This window comes from Filicampus tigris, chromosome 3 (genome assembly GCF_054856515.1).
Source record: "Filicampus tigris isolate MCC_2025a chromosome 3, RoL_Ftig_1.0, whole genome shotgun sequence".
Lineage (NCBI taxonomy): Eukaryota > Metazoa > Chordata > Actinopteri > Syngnathiformes > Syngnathidae > Filicampus > Filicampus tigris.
In genome coordinates, this window is record NC_141219.1 from 31146389 (window position 1) to 31170010 (window position 23622).

At 40.6% G+C, this 23622-nt stretch overlaps 1 protein-coding gene across 3 annotated transcripts in view; it reads right to left on the reverse strand.

Moving 5' to 3' along the window:
- Nucleotides 1-23622, reverse strand: part of cemip (cell migration inducing hyaluronidase 1) — a 216620-nt gene that overhangs the window by 128732 nt on the left and 64266 nt on the right. For 2 of the 3 annotated variants that reach the window (XM_086025001.1, XM_086025000.1), the window contains exons 2-5: nucleotides 13138-13316; nucleotides 5803-5940; nucleotides 4915-5053; nucleotides 722-958 (exon numbers count right to left, since the gene is read on the reverse strand). In XM_086025001.1, the coding sequence (XP_085881127.1) occupies nucleotides 722-958; nucleotides 4915-5053; nucleotides 5803-5940; nucleotides 13138-13192 (569 nt within the window). In that variant the 5' untranslated portion in view covers nucleotides 13193-13316. The remainder of the gene's footprint in view (nucleotides 1-721; nucleotides 959-4914; nucleotides 5054-5802; nucleotides 5941-13137; nucleotides 13317-23622) is intronic. The other variant, XM_086025002.1, reaches the window with a different exon arrangement.

The following is a 23622-nucleotide window of genomic DNA, read 5'->3' on the forward strand; positions in this document are numbered from 1 at the left end:
GACAGGAGTTCTGCTACTTATTCACTGATTCATATAAATGAGCCTCCTTCACACCAGCGTGTTAGCCAAACACCACTTGAGGCAGACTCAAAATGATTCCCAATACATTTGCCGGACAAGTGTTTGTCTTTCTTTGCTCTACTCCAGGTTTTAATCATTCAATTCACTTCTATCTTCATACAACGTTGTTGCAGTATTGTGGGCTATGGGTGTTTGGATATGGGTATGTGTATGTGGTTTTCCTAAAGAAAGACAAAATAGGCCAATAAACAAGTGTACACAACATAGGTTAAGACACTTTCACTCAACACTTAAAGCGTGGTAAAGCTAGCAACATTTAAGCAGCACTTCTGATTTGTGCTCTTATTGTGAAACTGAATTGGTGCCACTTCCAATGCCTGACTTAGCGCTGTGACAAAAACTTCACAATTGTTGTGCAGTAACATGGGTACATGTATGGCGTAAGATTTGTGGCACAATTATGTAAGCATAATGGGAAATAATGTGTTAGTCCCAAACTTGCTACTGTGTCGCACACTCCTTGAGCCACATTTGACACCAAGCATGCATGAGTCACACTTTTCACACAAGAGTACCAAGAACAGAACCGTAGGACAGGTTAACATACTAAGGACGTAGGAGCCTTTTCTACAATGATGACAATACTAATAATTTATATTGATAGATCAATCGATAGCCTCAACAGTGAGTGTCCTCTCACCTGTCATCACTCAGTACCTCTCCTTTCTTGGGGTCAATTACATGGACAATAATGCCTCGGTTCCCCCAGCTTCTCTCCATCAGGTAGTGATTTTGGTGGATTTCTCCAGGGTAGAGGGTTTTGTTCAAGAAAGTCCATGAGAGCTTCTTTGCTCCATGGATGTCTAAAGTCCCTCCGGTCCCTACACCAATGTATTTGCGGCCAAAATAGCTGTGCTCCTGATCAGTGTCATCTGACCTGAAAACAGTAGTGATGCAAGGGTTATTTTGAAAAACCATGCTAGTGCTTATAGTATGAAATGTACAAGCATACATACTAGCTAGCTCAATTTCCATGCCACTTTGTGTACACATTATTCATAGTTAAATTTGTGACTAATTATTTATTACTTGATTAATGACAGCTCTTGACGAGCATAACGCCAGCGCCGGGCCACAACGTCTTTTGGTGAATTTCATATTTCAAAAGAAATCTATACTATTGGTCAGTCCACACGTATGGGTATCATTTTTACACATCTTTGATCAGTCTAGTGTGTTGAAGTGTTGAAAATGGCTTGCTGTCTTTCACGATGCAATGCTAATGATTGAACAAACTTGCCATTTTTGGAGATACAAGGTTTTTGCCCGACGCCGACGATATGTAATACTGCTGCACAACTACTGCATTATACTAAAAATGCAGGTGTCATTGATAAGGCAGTGAATGTCTCCATAGCTGTGTAGTAGTGCAAAAAGAAATACTCAAATCAAATATTAAGAAATGTGCAGAGCTGGGCATTGCCTAACCTCCACCGTGCTCAGTCCTGCATATTTAATTGACCACGCGGTCCCGGTCGATCTCTCGTCAGCGACAGCCAATCGGTGTCGTGAACGTAATCTTCACGTCACAAGCAGGCGCCGCACAAGCAGACACGCCGCCAAACAACGAAAAAATATGTGGTGATCGGACTGAGTGGGACCACGTGGGTCGATTAAATATGCAGACGGGAAATAGGCGATGCCCAGCTCTGGAAATGTGTTTGGTTTAGGGCTGTCACTATGAAATGTTTTTTGAATGGATTATTCAATCGATTAATTATCAGTTAAAAATTGATATTGTATTGCAATGTCATTTTTTTCCCAACTACTGTACTGATTATTGTTGTATATTTGACATTGCTTCATGATGAAACAAAACCAACCAAACAATAAATAAGAAATATTTTACAAGGAGTGATGTACTCACCTTTTTTGAAACTGAGATCTACTACTTGGGTACTGATTAATGCGAAGGGCTACTACATTGATATACAGTACACTTCTGAGGCTATGTCATTCACTGGTTATTCAAAGTATTACTGTAAATAATCATTTTTGCAACAGATTAAAAAGACGTTTGTTTTGTTTTTTGTTTTTTTTTACGACAAATTGAATATGATTCAGGTACTGACAGGAAATAGGAAAAAATGTTGATCGTTGTTTTCAAGGACTACTGAAATCAGAGAATATTTACTTTTGTGAGGCTGAAATCAGAGGATTTGGACCATTTTAATTTAAACAATGGCTCTAAATGACTGATTCATTATCAAAATAGCTGTCGATTCATTTGATGGTCAACAAATTGTCAATTAATTTTGACACCTATATCCTGGTTCAGTTTTTCAAATATGTTTTACTGCAAACATTTACTTTGAAGACTTGGAGTGGAAGAATTAATATACAAGCCTCAAAATGCAATTAATGGGTGAAACTGACATCCAGCAATCAATATTTGTATTGGCTATGAACATGTTTGGCTTGTGAAGAATTCTTGTAAGGCCTCGTTGTGACTTCTTAATTATTCAAAACATGGTGATGCATATGACCAATGCAGACTCAAAAAAATGTATGAAGTTATGAAGCATGTATGACGTTAGAAATATATATATATATATATATATATATATATATATATATATATATATATATATATATATATATATATATATGCACACACACACACACCCGCCCCCACCCACCCACACACACGCACACACACATACCCACACACACAAGAAGTCCTCATTTTACGAACCAGTTCCGTTCTTACACTGGTGATATAACACGAATTTCCACGTAGCGGATTTCACCGTTAAAGTCGAAATTAACGTTAAAATGCTTTCTATAAAAAAACGAAAATACATTCAAATGAAAAGCATAAGATGCTGTACTTAGCATTACTGCTGAGAAGTGGATGGAGAAGGAGGAGAGGAGGGGTACTGCCGGATACTGCAAAGATACTGCGGGCGCGCAAAGAGACACGATCGAGACACTTGCGCGAAACCCATCGTAAATACACAAGCAGAGGTAAACAAGCTCAGAGACACAGCACAAAAGCACACTTTTGGAGCGAGCTGCTTCATTCATGCGGTGAGTGACATGATTATCAAGTGTATTATTGACAGTTGAAAGTAACAAGCAGAAATAACGTCCATTTGAGTCATGACGCCGTGTGTCGCCGTACACAGTGGGTTATTCAAATGCCGGAGCAACTCTGTCCGCTCAATCATGTAAATGGGTTATTCAGAATGTTTCAGAAATCAGAATTTTGATCTTAACCCGAAAATTTACTGCATGTAAACGTAGTCACCGTGGTGCTGGGGACAAAATGGAGGAGGAGGCACGGGCATCGCAAAGTCGAAACATTGTAATTTGAGGACTTCCTGTAATAATATAGTCATTTTATGAATAAAACTGGTCAATTTACAGACGTGTTTTGACTTAGAGTTTGCCAGTGATGTTACTTTGACGCGACAAGAGGGCTCATATTTTCTGTCGCTTCCAATGCTAATTTTATGAATTTTATCAACTATACCTCCTAACTGTGTTATATTTGTTCCTTAAGATGTATAATAATAACTCATAGTGATGTGCGCGACTAGTCGTTTAAACGTTTAACCATCTACGATTTATTAAACGCTTAGTATTTTACTAGTCGGTTAAACCCTGCATCTAGAATCATGCATCTTGTTCCTCATGCCTCGGCCTCTGTGAACAAGCTGAGCAGCAAGAGAGAATTGCTCCCCTCCCCACCACCCACATAGTAGGGGGCGGGGACACTAATTTGGGGGAAAAGAGAAGTAAATTCTGAAAATTTCTAAGCTACAACGAAAAACTACGGCACCGTCGACGGCAAGGTCGTCTGTAGGCTTTGTAAGCATAAACTTGTTTACAACCACTCTCCCGGAGCGATGAGAAACCACATCCAAAGTAAATCTCGATGTGAACCTTGCAGGTCATGGCGGCGGGGCCAGGCAGACGAGCATGAGAGTGTTTGTTCCAGCCCGGCGCTGCGATGCTCACCACACAGCAAAGATTACCCAACTAATTTTTTAAAATGACGCGATATGCTGCCGCTTTCTTTTGTTGAGGGCAAACGGTTCGGAAAATTAATGCTGTATATCGAGCCTGAGTAGGCTAAATGGTGCCATGTTGCAAAATAATAACGCCCCAACTCGAGAGTAGCCATAACCAAATGAAAGAGTAGATACTACGAGCGTTTGAGCAGGTCAGCTATGTGGCCGATGCCTTAACTACAGACGGTTGGACGACCAAATCTTACATGACTATAACGTGTATAACGGATGTGGACGAAGGACATCCCCGCAGTTGTGTGCTTCATGCGCCTTGGAGGCCACACAGCAGAAAACTTGGCTGCTCTCCTGCGGAGTGTGATGGGTACGTGGGCACAAGGAAAAATAAAGCCGTCGCCTGTGTGCATGATAATGCACCCAACATATGGCGAATTACACCCTGCCGGACTGGGAGATGGTACCATTACTCATTACATTATTCATAATAAATGCCATGCATTGCATTGGTAAATGTATCAGAAATGTATTTCTCTTTCAATTGTTCACTTTTATTCAGTCAGTTGTTGTCACAGCAATAGAATTTAAATTAACAAACTGTCCTGAATGTTTGGGCTACTGTAAATACACAAAATATGTGCATATTAAACTTTGAATTCAATATGTATTAAATTTCAAGTTTTCTTGCTTATAGAGTAGTCGACTAGTCGCAAATAAAATTTGAGACTAGTCGGCGGACAAATTAGTAGAAATTCCCATCCCTAATATATATATATATATATATATATATATATATATATATATATATATATATATATATGCAGCATAGATAGATAGATAGATAGATAGATAGTCAGTCTACCTTCCAAACAGAGAAATGGTAAGGTTGCCCCTGTAAGGACAGTCTTGACTTCCAATGTGCAGTTCCCCTTTATTTCCAATAAGAATGTGTTTTGTCCGAAGAAGAATGGGCCGGTTAGTGTCGGCAATCACCAATTTCCCTGAACAGGTGAGAGACACAAGTAAGGGAGAGACAAGGGCGAGAGAAAAACACAGTACTGTATTTAAGCCTCTTGGAAGTTTTATTTTATTTTAGCTCCAGTGCCCTCAGACACTTCTTTTTTGTACCATTTATGCACACACATGCTTCTATACACATGCAGTCTTGTTTCACCACATTAGATTCTTTGATCATTGGGAAAAGGTTTGCCTTTAGCACATTTTGCCAATTACATAATAACAAAGCATGATTTTGCCTTTGAAAGATCTTTGACTCCGAGGCACCTATTATGAAAGTGTTTGAATCTTAAATCAAGTGATTAACCATGGCACAAAACGTGTTCAAATAATCCCAGGAGCTGCAACGATTTTTCTGAGACAACTAATCCCCTTTTATATGAGAAAAGTCAGAGAATCAGGGACAAGGCCAATGAATTCTCAGTCATGCATGGTCATGGTTATTCAAGGAGTATTCAATTTGAGGTGGACTTGGCCGCCTAACAGGAACTTTTTCCTGTTCAGAACATGTCACAAGTTCACAACAGTAGTATTCACACAGAAACCTAATTAGCTGTTAGCTAAACTGATGATGCATCAATAAGACGATCAATTTCTTCACAAATTATTATTATTATTTATGGGTTTTTTTTTAAAGCTACTTTAAGGACGACCTTGGTGCTCTACTGGATCAAACACAGTGCTGCTCCAAAAAGTCACAAAAATGGGTAAAACATGGGTTTGTTTGTCTCACCTCCGTTAAGAATCTCAATGGAGTGCACAGTAGCAGAAGTTGTGAGGAGGACCTTCCTGCCATAACTGATGACAACACGATGATGTTTACTATGTCCCGGCATCCATGGCTTCAGCCCTGGTTCTTTGTCAGGACACACTGTAAGAGTGTGTGGGAGGGATCAACAGTTACACTTCCAACATTCTTTCATTCATTCAAAACGCAAACAAGGTCACATTGGTTGTTACTGAGTGATGACTGCAAGAGAAAGAAGGATACACACAGAAAGTCAACAAATTAATCTTTCATGGCTGAAAATGACAAAATAAATTAGAGTACTGCCAAGACTAGTTACCTGTTAAAGTAAAGAGTAAGTCAATAAAGATAATTATTTCAAGAGTGGTGTGGTTTCAATCCACAGTTAAACTACAATCTGGAAAAGATTTATGATTGTATGATATCTGAATTTCTATTGTATTTTTATAGTTGTATTGCGCTTGTGTAATGAGCAAAAAAAAAAAATAGTATGTTATTTTAATGTTCTCATCAAGACTGCCAGAGCAATAAATTAAGAGGAAGGAATTTATCACATGATTTAAGCACTGTTTACATGTTCAAAGGGCAGTAGGAAGAAGTAAAGAATGTATCCTTTCCCACCCCTTGTTCTTGGTGTATTTTGACTTTCATATTTTCATATCATGTTACTACAATATTGGGTCACTCATATGTGCCGACTAGAAAAAAAGGCAAAAAGTCAACAACTGCACTTACATTTATGCGTACATATGCCTACATACGTTACACTCTCATACTCATAATCAATATTTCATTATATGACATGCAATCTGACACATTCCCAAAATTACGGCATTTGAGCAATGAGCAATTTACTGATTTATAGGTGATTTATAATTTTTTTTGTAATTTTGCACCTGTTTTGGAACACGGCAAGTGATTCACACTTTTTCAGGTCAGTTCCGAAATTATTCCACAAATTAACACTCCGACAGACACAAACCTTTGTTTAATGTTTGTTCTTGTTTTGATTTGTTGGAGAGACTTGAACCCCGTAACTCCTTCAGTACCAGACATTTTCAGACCCTCTTTTACTCTCTCTCATGCAGGCGTGTCCACATTGCACTGATGAATACTGTTACTTATTTCCCTGTTTTTAAATCCAAAAGTTCAGTTGAACATTTGATTGCCAGTGGTAAGTCATGTTTCAAATGGCCCAAAAGACATATTTAAAGAGGAAGTCAACCCAAAAATAGTTGTTTTTTTTCAAGAATATGTTCTATGTACCTGTCCCAGCTTTTTTGGAACGTGTTGCAGCCATCAGATTGTAACTTCATGATTATTTGCTAAAATTAAATCAAATTTATCAGTTTGAATATCAAATGGGAAAACAACCATTCAGTAGCTTCCGTTGACTGAAAATGACCTCACAGTTGCTCAGGGCTCAGATCACGACCAATCATGGCTCAGCTTCAGAAAACAGATGAGCTGTTTAGTTCGCTTGTGTACAAGTTCTCAAACCCTGCCGTTGTGCACCAACGTATGTGTTCTGATGCCTCCCCTTCCTCCTCTCTGCCTTCATTCACACAGTATGTCACCTGCCACACCAGAGACAATAAAACACTGGACCTTTTCTATGCCAACACCAAGGAGGCATACACATTATTGCCCCTCCCCCCGCTGGGCAAAGCTGATCACAACCTGGTGGCTCTCCAGTCTGTGTACAAACCTATGGTCCGCAGGCAGCCAGCTGTGACCCGCACGGTTCAGAGATGGTCTGGAGAGGCCGAGGAGGCCTTAAAGGACTGCTTCAGCACAACTGTGTGGGAAGTATTCAGCGATGCTCACGGGGAAGACATTAGTAGTCTAACGGACACTGTTACAGACTATATAAATTTCTGCATGGAGAACACCATACGCACCAGGACAGTAAGGTGTTTCTCCAACAACAAACCCTGGATCACACCAGACATAAAAGCTCTCCTGAAGGAGAAGAGGGGGGCTTTTGCGTCAGGCAACATAGAGGAGCGGAGGACTGTGCAGCGCCAGCTGAGGAGGAGGATCAGAGAGGGGAAAAGGTGCTACAGGAAGAGGATGGAGGAGCAGCTGCTGCAGAATAACGCCAGGGGAGTCTGGAGGGGCCTGAAGACCATCTCAGGCCACGGACAACCCAAGACCCGGACTGGGGGGGAACTGCAGTGGGAAAATGAGCTGAATCTCTTTTTCAATAGGTTCGATCAGATGCCTGCCTCCACTCAGTCTCTCCTGCTGCAGCCTCCACCTACTCCTCCTGCTGGGCGTGTCACCCCCTCCCCTCTTTTCTCCACAGTCTCCAGCTCCCAGCTACACCAGATAGCCACCACTCCCTCCTGTCCAGCCTTGGCCTTCACAACATCTCAGGTGAGGAACCAGCTGAAGAAGATGAAGGCGAGGAAGGCAGCAGGTCCAGATGGCATAAGCCCCCAGCTCCTCAAATCCTGCGCAGACCAGCTGTGTGGAATTGTCCAGCACATGTTCAACCTGAGCCTGAAGCTGGGCAGGGTCCCCCAGCTATGGAAAACATCCTGCCTGGTCCCGGTGCCAAAGACCCCCCACCCGAAGGAGCTCAACAGCTTCAGACCAGTGGCGCTGACGTCTCACCTGATGAAGACCCTGGAGAGACTGGTCCTTGTCCACCTGCGCCCCCTGGTGAGCTCCTCAATGGACCCACTCCAGTTCGCATATCAGCCTGGCATCAGTGTGGATGATGCCATCATCTACCTCCTCCACACTTCACTCTCCCACCTGGAGAAGGCGGGGAGCACTGTGAGGATCATGTTCTTTGATTTCTCCAGTGCTTTCAACACCATCCAGCCTACCCTACTGGGAGACAAGCTGGAGCGGGCGGGGGTGGCGCACCACCTCACCACATGGATCCAGGACTACCTCACAAACCGGCCACAGTATGTGAGGACACAGGACTGTGTGTCTGACGTGCTCCTCTGCAGCACGGGGGCCCCACAGGGAACTGTCTTGGCTCCCTTCCTGTTCACCCTCTACACCTCGGACTTCAACTACAACACCCCTACCTGTCACCTGCAGAAGTTCTCCGATGACTCTGCGATTGTCGGCCTCATCACAGGCGGAGATGATCGGGAGTACAGAGAACTTACTCACGGTTTTGTGGACTGGTGCCAGCAGAACCGCCTCCTGGTCAATGCGGGGAAATCCAAAGAAATGGTGGGGGATTTCGGTAGGCGCCAGCACTCTTCACCTGCACCAGTGAACATCCGGGGAACAGATGTTGAGAGAGTCTCAACTTACAAGTACCTGGGTGTTCATCTGAACAATAAACTGGACTGGTGCGACAACACAGACGCCCTCTATAGGAAGAGTCAGAGCAGACTCTTCCTACTCAGGAGACTGAGGTCTTTTGGCGTTCAGGGGACACTCCTCAGGAACTTTTATGACTCGGTGGTTGCATCGGTCATCTTCCAGGGAGTGGTCACCTAGGCAGGCGGCGTCTCGGCCCGGGACAAGAAGCGGCTGGACAAACTGGTCAAGAGGGCCGGCTCTGTCCTGGGCTGCTCCCTGGACTCTGTGGACTCGGTGGGGGACAGGAGGATGTTGGCCAAGCTGTCATCAATGCTGGGCAACCCGGACCACCCCCTCCAGGGCACCCTAACAGCACTCCACAGCTCCTTCAGTGACAGACTGTTACACCCTCGCTGTGCAAAGGAGAGATTCCGCCGTTCCTTCTTGCCTGCTGCTGTCAGACTCTTTAACAAGAACATTGTGTAGTCTCTACAAACTGGCGGACATTAGTGCAATTGTGCAGTCCTGCACCTGAGCTTATATCGCGCCATACCCAATATTCCCCACTACTGTAATACCGTGCAATACTCAACATTCCCCACTACTGTTAGTCTAGTTTTATTTTTATCCAATGCTGTCCCTTACATTTCACTACAGCACTGTAGCACTGTCACTTACTTAGAGTATTTTTCCTCTGTACTATGTACAGGTCAAAATGAGTGTTCCTCATACTTTTTATGTAGATGTAGGTTGGTGTGTATATACATGTGTATATACACATGTTACTGCGTATATCTACATAGGTTTGATCCTAAATGTTTGCCGTCAATGTTATACATTAATGACCACATTATGCCGCCGTCACTGTGTGACCTATATCTTTGCTGCTGTAACAATGAAAATTTCCCCACTGTGGGATCAATAAAGGCATTCTTATCTTATCTTATATCCTTCACCCGAGAGGAGGAACACATTTATTCTATAGAGATCTCAGTAGGATACTTGAATATTGAAATATTCGATGCCAGCATCCCTATATTCAACCATTATATTATATTGTCATATTTTACTGTTTAATAAAACCCTTGATTCAGGTCTCTGCTATTAAGCGGGAAAAATAAAAAATGCTTCTTAAAATTACTTATTTGCCCATCAAATGACATCCTTAATCAGCAAAATTGTTTTATTTTAAGCCTTATATAGGGTTGGGCACCGGATATCGGGAACCGGTACTAGCACTGAGGTTCTCCCGGAATCGTTCAGGTTTTAAAATGTCGGTGCCACGTTTAGATTCCTAGTCCGGGGAGGAAGCCGCCCAAAACAAAGTATCAATAGTGTGCGCGCGGCGTGGAGCAATCGACAGACACGAGCGTAGTACAACCAATAGGAAATATGTGTGCGCACCGTGCCTGCGAGCAGCAAATGGCGAGTCTGCCAACATCACACAGACAGCAACGAGGACAACAGGATAATGCTCGCGGGGTGTGATAATTATGGATGTTCGACACAGGTCAAAAGTGTGGCTTGCGCTTCATTAAAAAAAAAAAAAAAAAAAAAAAAGACCAAGCTGCACAGTGCAACACGCAAAAAATGTATATCGTGCAAAGTGTCGTATTCTGTAAATATGTGGGTTCAAAAGACAGCAAGAAGTTGTTCGTTTTCCAGCAATTTACTTATTTTCCACACACTTCCGCCTCTAATCTTATTCCCGGCCTTCAAAACAAAAGTATACCAGCAAACAATTACACGACACAAACGAGGTTGCACATCCAGGCCCACCCAGATTGACAGACTGCCCACCCAATGAGATTCATGAAAAAAAAATATACTTTAAAATGTTTCATTAAATTATTAAATTATTTTAGAATTTGTGTTTTTTATTTTATTGAATATTAAGAATGCCTACAGCCCGAAGTCAGCTGGGATAGGCTCCAGTATGCCCGTGACCCTCGTGAGGATAAGCGGTTCGGATAATGGATGGATGAAAAAAAAAATATACACAAGTATTATACTTATATATTTTCACGTTAAATTAACCTGCTTCTGTGATTAGGGTAACCCATTAAGGATGGGCGCGCAGAGCCGCCTTTCTACCACTAAAACTGGGAGCGCCGTTGCGTTTTTCTCCCTTTAAAGTCGGCAGAGTGTATACGTCATTTTCTTTTTTTAATCCAATTGCCGGTCTCTTAGCCAATGAAATGCTTCAGGATCTACATGTGAGTGTCGTGAGTTGTCTGAGGATATCCGGAATTTTTTCAAGCGACACAATCGATCGCGGGAGCTCTGATATAAGTCACGGCAGTGATATAGACGACATGCTCGCGGACTTTAAAGCCATGAAACCATCCAAACGTGATTTATGGTTAAGATATATGTTCGTAGATAATGACAATTTCAACGTCTTTGTAAGAGAACACAGCATCGTAATTACCACTCGATTTTTTAAAATTGAAAATAGTGCTTCACTTGCATCTTTGATTGAAACAGTGAATATTAATAAGCCTGTGTGAAAGCCACATGTGTAAGACCTCAATTTTTGGGGGAAATTATGTTTCTATCTGCTACAGGGGCTGAGATATTAATTAATTTGTTTTCAAGGGTGACTCCAAAGACGACCGTAGGTTTTAGAGACATGTCTCACGAGGGGCTTCAGGCTTTAATTGGTTAAAGCGGAAGTCAAACCAAACTTTTTTTTTTTACCCTAACCCCTTGACCTCATCCTCAGGAAAAACAGAGCCCACCGCAGAATCCCCAGGTTCTTCCCTGGGTGATTGAGGTGAAATAAAAAATAATAATGATATTGACCTTGTATATTCAGCATCAGCTGACTCCAGACTCCAACAGGCCAAAATGTCTCAATAGGACTCTTCCTTCAGTCAAAGGCATCCCTCACCATCAGGTTCGGGGATTGCCACCACAACAGGCACTGACCACTGTACAGCCACAGCTCCCATCAGCCACATGAACAATAGAGGCGCAGAACATGGCCCACTCTTATTCAATATTCCCAACCTCCCTGGGACATGGTCAAAGTTTTGTCGGAGGTGGGAGAAGAAACTCCTTCTGACAAGAGACTCTGACAGACGTTCCTACCAGACTCTCACAGTACATCGCTTCCAGGCCTTACTGTCTTTACCCACATGAGAATTTAAGTCACCCAGCAGAATGAGGAATCCCCAGTCCAAGGATTCCAAAAAAGGGTGACTACTTTTAGTTGCTGTTTGTGAACAAACAACAGTCAGGATGTGTCCTTTTAACCGAAGGCAGAGGGACTCTAATATTTCATCCCTAATGTACAGGTACCAAGCCGTCAGCCAATAAGTATGTCCAACTTGCTCACAAGTCCAGAGTAGAAGAGAGTCCAGCTCCTCTCAAGAAAAAACAGCTTACAGGTAAGTCATGTTTTGAGGCAAGCCCGACTATATCTAGCTGGAACCTCTTGACCTCTCACACCAGCTCAGGCTCCTTCCTGTCAGAGAGGTGACATGTCACATCCACTGAGACCGCTTCTGTAGCTGGGGATCGGACCACCACGGTAATGTGCACCCGACCTTCTTGAACCCTCCCATAGGTGGTATGCCCATGGAAAGGGGGACCCATGCCTTACCTTTTGGGCCGTTGCCAGCTGGGCCTCAGGCGCTTCCCATGTTCTAGCCCCACTTCCAGGCCTGGGTCCAGAGGGGGGCTTTGGTGACCAGTGTTCAGGCGAAAGACAGAGGTCAGGACAGAGGTCCAAATATTATATTTAAACTGATATGGGGTTTTTATGTTTGTTCTCCTCATTTATTTGCAATGGGTGACCCAACCAGGATCACAAAGCCCCCGACAAATTATCTCCAAGGATCATCGGGGTACACAAACCCGTCCACCACTGTAAAGTGACAACTCAGAGAGGAGCAGAACAAAATTCCTTCTCTCAATAACATAAAACAGTGTGTTCGAATATTGCTTTGGCATGATTTTTTACTATTTATTATAAGATGTTTTAAGTACATTTAACTCACCTATTCTATTTTGAAATAGGTCAGTGAAAAGTCCATAACTCACATGCTTGGATGGTGGAGTACAGCAGAGCTGCAACAAACACAAAACATGTCTTCATCTCTCTCAGCTTCCCACGGACCAACCTTACGCCAGAGGTCTTCTAAGGTCGTTTCAGACCTCCCACTGGGCTGCAGATGGAGTAGCAGTGTGCCAAGTTCACAGTGAGTGGTAATCAAAAAGATCTGAAAAAGAAAATATGCAAAAAGGATTTCACACAAACACCTTTACAATTTTACTCTCTTTCGACATAGCTTGACCTGACATTCCAGCATGACAGAACAAATGCATTCATGATTATTAAACCTTTACTAAAACTGGCTTGACTTTTATGTCCTTTACCATTTAATTATACATTATCATTTGACCTAACATATTGCTAGCATAATAAAAAACAATTCTTAAATGGTTTTGAAAAAAATATATATTTAACTCACAAATTGAAGGTCTTGAATAAATAAGTATGGGCAATATTGTCTAACTACTTTGTGATAATGGTAGATTCATCCTGATTACTGATGTGTATAAAACTCGTTGCATATCTAATTGCACACTGAACTGGTAAACTAGATTTAGACTCCAAGCAGAATTTTTTATGTGTAAATAAATGGCAGAGTCTTCGTGAAGTGTGCCACATTTGTCCAAATTTGATGTATTAAATACATTAGCTTACACCGGAATTCAGGAGGTAACTGAGGAAAAATGGGTGTAAAGAAGACTATAATGATTCATCTTTTTTTGGGGGGGGGAATTTACTTGTCTATTTTATTATCTGTATTATTGTGACTTTGTCCTTGTAGAACCAGAAGTATGATGACTTAACAAGCAGGATGCGGCTTATATTCTGTTCAATTATTTATAGATAAAAGTCAAGTTTGTCATTTCACGTCATGAGTACAAGGTAGCAAAATGTAGATCAGAACCAACCAAAAGTGCATAGGCAATAATTAAATACAATTTACAGCTTCGTATTGTACACGATATACTATATGTCAACATGAGTGTCTAGTTCTACTGGTTTGTACAGGCTATGGACAGGCTGAGTATGATCATGAGCAGTGGTCACCAACCTTTTTGAAATTGAGAGTTACTTTTTGGGTACAGATTAGTACAAAGGGCTACCAGTTTGGTGCGCACTTATACAAATAACAAACTTGCAGTATACCCATCCATCCATTATCCAATCCACTTGGGAGTACCCAGAGAAAACCCACGCAGGCACGTCGATAATGTACAAACTCCACAGAGGAAGGTCAGGGCCAGATTCGCACCCACAACCTCTGTACTGTGAGGAGGACGTGCTAACAGTCGACCACCGTGCTGCCACTTGTAGTATATGTTACGGTCAAATCATTGATAGACATCTACAGTATGTTTGCGATTGGCTGGCAGCCAGTTCAGTTCATATATCATATATATATATATATATATATATATATATATATATATATATATATATATATATATATATATATATATATACATATATATATATATATATATATATATATCATATATATATATACATATATATATATATATATATATCATATATATATATATCATATATATATCATATATCATATATCATATATATATATATATCATATATCATATATATATATATCATATATCATATATATATATATATATATATATATATATATATATCATATATATATCATATATCATATATATATCATATATCATATATATATATATATATCATATATCATATATATATAATATATATATATATATATATATATATATATATATATATATATATATATATATATATATATATATATATATATATATATATATATATATATATATATATATATATATTATGGATAATGGATGAATGGATCTACATGAAGACCTGATCGTGTTTAATTATTTATCACAATAATTATCAACAATGATTCTACAATGTAGGACACAAATATAAATATGCACTTATTTTGATCAATCTCTCTAAGTTTCTATATTTTTAAACGATGACTATTGTAACATTCCTCGGGAGTCAAAATGCACCATTTGTAGTTGTGCAAATATACATAAGTCCAGGATGCAGCTCATTGAGGTAGTGTATTTGATTCAATCTGGGGGTGGGGTGTGGGGGGCTTGCTGGGTATGTGCCTGTGTTACATTTGTGTGAAAGTGGGTGGGTGAGGGGATGTAGAGTTAAGCAGGGAAACAGCAGTAGGGAAAAAGCTGTTCTTGGTCGCTTTAGTCCAAAAGTAGGCTGTGTTTTGGGGGAATAGCGGTGGTATAGCCGAACAGGCCGGGGCATGTCGGTCAGGAAGTTCAATAATATGAAAACACTGTTGAGCGGATTGTGTGAGTTTGGTGATTCACCTGGAGAGGGTGACTCTGTTAAATGCTGAAGTGAAGTCAATACACTGATGTATGCCATCATTGTCAAGGTGAGAGAGGACAAAGTAAAACGTTATGGAGTCTAAGGTCTAGGCTCTATCTGAACCACAATGTCTGGAATATGAAAAATTCAAACGTGTGATCAGGAATTTGTGCAAACTGTATGTATACACAGATTCAACTGTATCATCACCACAAGAAACCATTCCAAGTTGCAAGTCCGAGCAGCACCAGGATTTGTGTTTTTCTTGGCAAAGCTCCAGTTGTTGAAACTATTGAAATTGTGGTTAGAGTAGATTGAATGACTTCAGCGGTAAACTAGCCACAGTTATTTTATTTGGTTTCAACTCTGTCATTTGTGGAATATAAGTATGAAGGTGGTTTTCAACAGTCCGAGTTCAAAAAGAGTCCACATAACCACCTGATAAAACATACAAAATGGGTAATATCAAATCAAAGTGTCTGAGTCCCTGAGACACACTGTCAAATAATGGGTCAAGTTCACAATGAAAAATGTAATAATTCCTGGAGTTCAAAAATGTTAAATTGAAGTTTAAACAGGTCGGTCAAGTCAAGGTCGACAGAAACTGTTAGCATTTATGCATTTATACTTTGTGTACATTTTGATACAGCAAACAGTATGCGTTTTATAACTGTAAAATAACAAAAATAGAGGTCTCATCAATGTGATGCCTGTGCCTAACTCAACTGAATTTCATTCACAGAGCACTTTAACAACAACCACGGCTGTAACAAAGTGCTATACATAAGATCAAACATAAATCCTAAATTAAATACCCCCAAAATAAAATAGTACATAAATGATGAATAAATAAATAAATATCCATCCATTATCGATACCGCTTATCCTCACAAGGGTCGCGGGACGTGCTGGAGCCTATCCCAGCTGTCTTTGGGCAGTAGGCGGGGGACACCCTGAATTGGTTGCCAGCCAATCGCAGGGCACACAGAGACAAACATCCGCACTTACAATCACACCTAGGGGTTAATTTAGATGTCCAATCAACTTACCATGCATATTTTTTGGGAATGTGGGAGGAAACCGGAGTACCCGGAGCAAACCCACACAGGCACGGGGAGAACATACAAACTCCACACTGAGAGGCCGAAGCTGGGATCGAACCCACGACCTCTGAACTGTGAGGCGGACGTGCTAATAAATAAATAAATACATTTTCTGATTAAAATAAACAAGAAGTGTTTCATTCACATTTGGTATACATTGCCATCGCTCTGTACTTGACGGACTTAATGTCTGTTTTAGAATTGTACAGTTTCTATAAAGTAAATGATAGAGCTCAGTGGTTTATTTAAATCAATTTTGGAGTTCTTATTTTCAAGTAAAATCTCACCATGCTGTGGTTTTGTTGAAACAAAAGGGAAGCACATCAGAGTCCCTGTCATACATCTGAGAATGTAGCTTTTGGATGAGCTATAACTGTCACTATTTTACAGACTGAATGGCTGAATGAGTGCCTTTGTGTGAAGATATACAGTATCAGAGGAACCACTTGTGAAACTTTCTATTGTGTTTATAGCATGATAAATAGTGCTAACATACAGAATGAAGAATGAAGATCTCTGAAACATCAGTGCGTGCTAGACTGCAAGTCTTTCACAGAGAGCAATCTAGATTCTCTAAATTCTTGGAGGAACTCTGATGACCTATATACATCTGTTGAGAGAATGTTAGTGATTACCAGGCTCTTCAAAGGTACTGTGGTTCTATTCCAATGATGCATTCTAAGTACTATTGTTTCATGAGAGAGCTCACATGCTTCTTTTCCAGGGCCAAATGGCTCCTGACTTGGCAGTGAAACTGATTCATTGTTATAGGCCTGACTGAAAAGCTGCTGTAGAGGAATATAATGCAACACAACAGTATTTCAAATTATGGCCTACTATTGTGAATGTTTAAAAACTGAAAAAGGTCCTCATACAATCATCAGATGTTGTTTTTTCCGAAATTTCTTTGTCATCCCTCTGATGTTTTAAAAAATAGTCAATGAAATTTAATCTCATTTTAGTTCCACTGCTACTGACCTCTAAGTTGACTCTTTGCAACACATGCCAATCTTTGTATAATTCATGACTGCAAACCATTTCAAAAGGTATTGAAAACTAAAAATGTTTTTTGGGCTAGCGATGTTCTAATACCACTTTTTTCAAACGTTTATAAGGAACTGCAAGAAGATCTCCACTTGCGGATGATGTAAAACTAGCTGCTCCGACGCCTTCCACGATCAACCGCACCGCCCCCCCACCGCCCCCCCAAACACACATGCAACAATTATGCCACGGTCACGCAGTCTTTTTAAAAATATATTAACGATGATGATGATGATGATGATGATGATAATAATAATTATGCATTCATTTAACTAAAACATTGTCCCTCATTAGGCGGCACGGTGGTTGACTGGTTAGCACATCCGCCTCACAGTTCAGAGGTCGTGGGTTTGATCCCGGCTCCGGCCTCCCTGTATGGAGTTTGCATGTTCTCCCCGTGCCTGCGTGGGTTTTCTCCGGGTACACCGGTTTCCTCCCACATTCCAAAAACATGCATGGTAAGTTGATTGGACTGTCTAAATTGCCCCTAGGTGTGATTGTGAGTGCGGATGTTTGTCTCTGTGTGCCCTGCGATTGGCTGGCAACCAATTCAGGGTGTCCCCCGCCTGCTGCCCGAAGACAGCTGGTGATAGGCTCCAGCACGCCCCGCGACCCTTGTGAGGATAAGGGGTATAGATAATGGATGGATGGATTGTCCCTCATTATTTCAACTGACATTTTACAAACTACATAGAGAATGTCCCCTGATATTAGCTGCTCTACACAACTGTCCCTACAGCCAGTAGGAGTCACTCGTGCATAAACAAGAATCTTATCCCTCATTGGACTCTCACTAATGAATACCGACAATCGTAATTATTGATTATACTTCCCATGATCAGCCCTAATTTCTTCTGATGTTTGCCCTGTGACAAAAAAATATATATAATTTCAGCCCCTTGTAACTGCAATTTCATTGTTTCAGTTGAAAATGGATATCACTCATGGTAAGGAAGTTGAATTTTTCCTTGTTTTAAAAAAATGGGCTGAATAACAAACTTTATTTTTGATCGTCTCTTTGGTGGTATTGTATTGTATTGTATTGTATTTGGACTGTTCACTCTACTTCCGTTTGTTGATGTTGTTTTCTTAAGGTATGTTGTAGTCCAACAATTCCTCTAAGACGTACTTGAATATTGAGGGTTAGAAAAGGGCACTGATTCTATTATACACATAATTCTCAAAGTGTTTAAAGCACAAGCCGACCCAGGAAATGGCTCAAGATTGTTTGACTCTGAATCGGCTGTTATTGGCAAAATAAAAAAATAAGTGCCTGGAATTGTAATGCATTGATGAATACATGTGGCAGGTGTGAAGACACTCGTAGCGTGATGTTACTTCAAACGGGTTTCGAGCTTATGGGTATTTTTTGTTTGTTTACATTCAACATCAATATTTAAATGTCCACAGCAGTGACAGAGTGTTTTGCCACGACGTGGAACTCCATTAAGTATCAATATTTGTGAATCCTATGAGGCTGCATTCTGTAGCACTCTCTTTTCTGCCAAATCAGTATTGAACACTTTTAGCCAGACCCAACATCCGTCAAGAAGAATCCTAAAACAGACAGTTAATCGTTAAACGGGTAAGGGTGTGTGTATGTGTGTGCGTGAGTGTGGGGGGAGTAAAGTGTAACACCCATTCGTACAAATATTAATGAGATATATTGCATAGTCATTACTGGATAATTTCAGCTCATTCACACACTGATGATGTAGCACCAGGAGCAACTGGGAGTTCAGTATATTGCTCAAAGATACGTTGACATAAGATCACAGCCTATGAGTTAATTGACAGCCACTACACCCGCAAAATATGTGCTAGTAGACAACAATTCTAAGCCTTAAAGGGAATAAATGTCCGAAATGATCAAATCAGTCTGCTCGCTCCATCTGTGAGCATGTGTAGGTGAGCCAATGGGTCAGCCAGTACTGTGATTCATGTGGCACCAAGCCATCAGGAACAAATATTACAATGTGCTATAAAATTAGAGACTAGAACATTTTAGAACTGTGAATAACAATTGCATTGTGTTGTTTCCCCAAATGTAACATTTCACATAAAAATCCCAGAAGGGATCCTTACTTCCCCATGGTTCATCCAAGTGGGATCAGTGGTGGATCTTAGTATTATAAGTGTCAGCCATGACCAACAAACAGACAGAAACCCTGATTCCTCTTCAAGAAATGAAGCCAATGAAAGCAATGAGACAGGTTATTTTCAGGACATTTCGGCACATTTTATATTCAATCACATATTCAAGACAATTTCATTAAATTGCTATATCATATTTTCTTATCGCCACAGAAACAAAATATGTCTTCGGACAGTAAAATTAGGTCCATAAAAATACAATTTTGTACTGTATTGATGAGTAACAAATACACACAAAAATATGTTTTCCTGTGATAGCCTGGCAAGCTACACTCACTAAGAAAGTGGGTCTGGAAAGCACGCACTCCACCGTGGCTGGGCCCTGGTTCAAAACAAACCGTTCAATCAAATTTGTTTATTTGCTGTGACGTATACTTTGTGTGCAATGTCCATCCTCATTCAAAATGGCGCGTGGGAGAGACCATAGTTTGTGAACATCATTCAGCATTAAACCAGGTTTAAATATCTAAAAACAATTGTTACATTTACATGGACACATTTATTCGGATTAAATGCCTGATCGTAATAAAAATCCTTCATGTACACACCTCATTTGGAATATTCTGACCCGATCAAGCCCATTCCGATCAAGATTTTATTGAGAACAACAAAGGTAGTTTGTCGATTGTTAATCCGATCGGCGCGCATGAAAACACTTATTCCGACATTTCGGAACAAACCGTCTTTACCGCGCATGCCTGTGTCATCGGTATACGTGTTTGAGTTATTCCCGGAAGCTAGTAGAAGAAGAGCAAGCGAAAGACATGGCGGGTGCAAGACTGAACTGGTACATTTGCAGCTCTGTTAGGAAGTGTTAACTGGATGTAACAAGGCAAATAGAAAAATACGCAAAATAACGCCAACGTTTAAAGTAGAAATGGACAGAGCAAAGTTTTGTTGGCATGGAAGTCACTACAGCTCCTTCTTCTACTAATACCTCCAGTATATTTGGTCAATCGGCGCTTGTCAAAATAATTTGTTCCGCTCAAAGGTGTGATGCATGAACACGCAAGTCCTAATCAGATCAACGTTTTTAGCTTTCACTGTCCATGACAACAGTTTGTCCTATCATAATTTTAATCTGAACTCTGATTGGATTAAAGAAATTTTGTCCATCTAAACGTAGCCACTGAGTCATTAAAACCCCAGCAGATGACAGCACTGTACGCATTTAATTCAAAGGATTTTTTTTTTTTTATGTTACGTCCACTCTTCGCTGATTGGTTCATTCCACTGTCTGTTTCCTCAGATTTAGTCCGACTCAAAAATGTGCTTGATAAGACTATGAACAGACTCAATCGCTGGTACAGAAATGAGTCTGGATTTCCTGGCTAGTACTGTGATCGAGTAATCCTATTTATCCCTTCTGTGGGTGACTTGGACATTTTAAAAGCTGTCAAAATGTTTAAATGTAAACAGCAAGACCCTACTAGCCTAACGCTATTAGTTGCTCCTCTCTCAGAAGTGAAATCAGGCATAAAACACAACTTGCTTCTTTTTTTTAATGATCGGGCATCCCCATTGTGCTGCCATGAAAGGCAGGTTTGCATCGTGTTGAGTATATTTGGTGAAATGTGCCGTAATTTACGGACTCTGTTGTCAACACTACTTTACCCACAATGCTCCTGTTTACATCATAGATGACACAGATTACCACTATTGCGCATGTGCGCTGCAGACAAGTAAACAGCCAGTGGGAGAAGCACAAGATGTGGCTGTTTAGAGAGAAAAATAATGCACCAAATAAATAAATACATAAATAAATGACGTGTCAACTATTAAATTAATTGTCGACTATTTTGATTGTCGACGTCACAGTGGGGCGGCACGGTGTTCGCCTGGTTAGCATGTCTGCCTCACAGTTCAGAGGTTGTGGGTTCAATTCCGGCCCCGGCCTTCCTATGTGGAGTTTGCGTGTTAGTATCCCTGTGCCTGCGTGTTTTTTCTCCGGGTACTCCGGTTTCCTCCCACATTCCAAAAACAAGCATGGTAGGTTGATTGATCACTCTAAAATTGCCCCTAGGTGTGATTGTGAGTGTGTATGTTGGTTTGTCTCTGTGTGCCATGCGATTGGCTGGTAACCAGTTCAGGGTGTACCTCACCTACTGCCTGATGACAGCTAGGATAGGCTCCAACCATGCCCGCGACCCTTGTGAGGATAAGCGGTTAGGATAATGGATGGATGGATGGATGGATGGACGTCATAGTGATTAGTCGGCTAATCTTGACAGCCCTAATATGGGACAATTGGGAGAAATTTCAAGGTGAACATAAAATGCAATATAGCCTTCACAGGAAAACGTTATTTGATTTCTTTAAACTTTTGAATGCATGTTTCAGTTCTTTTTGCACAAATTGCTGTTCTCTAACAAGGAGCTGAAAGGCAAATTTCACAACAGGTGAACATTACCTTGACTTACATGCCTTTCCGTGACTCTTCCGGTCTCTGTATATCTATTGCAGTCTGCTGATGATATAGACTGTGGGTCTCTTCGGAAAGTCAAATCAACTAACTTATATACCACTTTTCCTTAACGTTTGTGGTGTGCGTCATTAGGTCAAGGCGAGGTGAAAAGGTGCTTCCCTTTCGAACATCGGAAAAGAAAACACCGTTTAAAATTAATTTGATTCCACTTTTCTTAACCGATGTCAGCGCACAGCACTGAGTATTGCTGATGTATATAGCATGAAAATGTGGTAAACTTGGTTGGTGTTCTGTTGCTTTAAAGATTTATGTGCAACATACAGTATCTCCTTACCTTTAGCAAAGGTTGGTCGGGAGTAACCTATACTTAAAGTGGGTTAAATGTTGCATCATTTTGTCTTTTAGAATTTTGCCCAACTATTTCCGCGTCATCTCACTCAGGTGGGAAAATTGTCCTCAATAATGTCATATAAAACATTCCTTTCATCCTATCAGATGCTTGTCTATCACATAAAACACATTCAACCTGCTTTTATCACTCTCTTCAATTCCTTTCCACACTCACAGTTGCTCTCCACTGATGACCCTAAATATTTATGTCCTCCACTGTTGCTATCTCTTTTCCCTGTAGCCTCACTCTTCCTTATAATATAGATTCTGTCTCACAATCTCCATTCCTCTCCTTTCCAGAGCATGCCTCCACCTTTCGGACCTTAACGCATTTTCCTTTGTGTGCTTTGGAGGCTGTTATGGTTGAATGAAATCAAGGTTTAACTTTTTGCCCATAATTCCAAATTGTATGATGTTTGACCCAAACACAACACTGTTCATCATCAAAAGAACACCACACCTATGGTGAAGCATGGTGGCGCCAACATCACGCTCTGGGGTTGATTTTCCTCAGCTGAAATTGGGGGCTCAGGCAAAGTGGAAAGAATTATTAACAGGTCAAAATAGCTGTTAATGTTAGCACAAAGCCTTCAGGCTTCTGATAAAAAAAAAAAAAAAAAATAATAATAATAATGAAAAATAAAAAATAAAATTTATAAATATAAATTTCAGGAAAAGCCTACTAATATAGCTGGACTTTGTTTGGGGTTAATATAAGGCATTTTAAATGGTGCCACATGTGTACTGACTCCAATTTAACATGAGTTCAAATGTGATTGGTTGATTGAACACAGCCACACCCCAATTATAAGAGGGTGTGCACGCTTTAGTACATTATCTCAGCTGTTTGTTTTTACTCTCCTGCACTTCCTGGTTCCACCACCAAGTCTCCTTCTCTACTTTCCTACCAGTAGATACATCAGGTAATTTCCTTCCTGTCTCTCTAAATCATCTTGTTTACAGCAGGAAGCGCCTCGCGCCCATCAAGAGCCTGTCTCACCTCGTTGGGA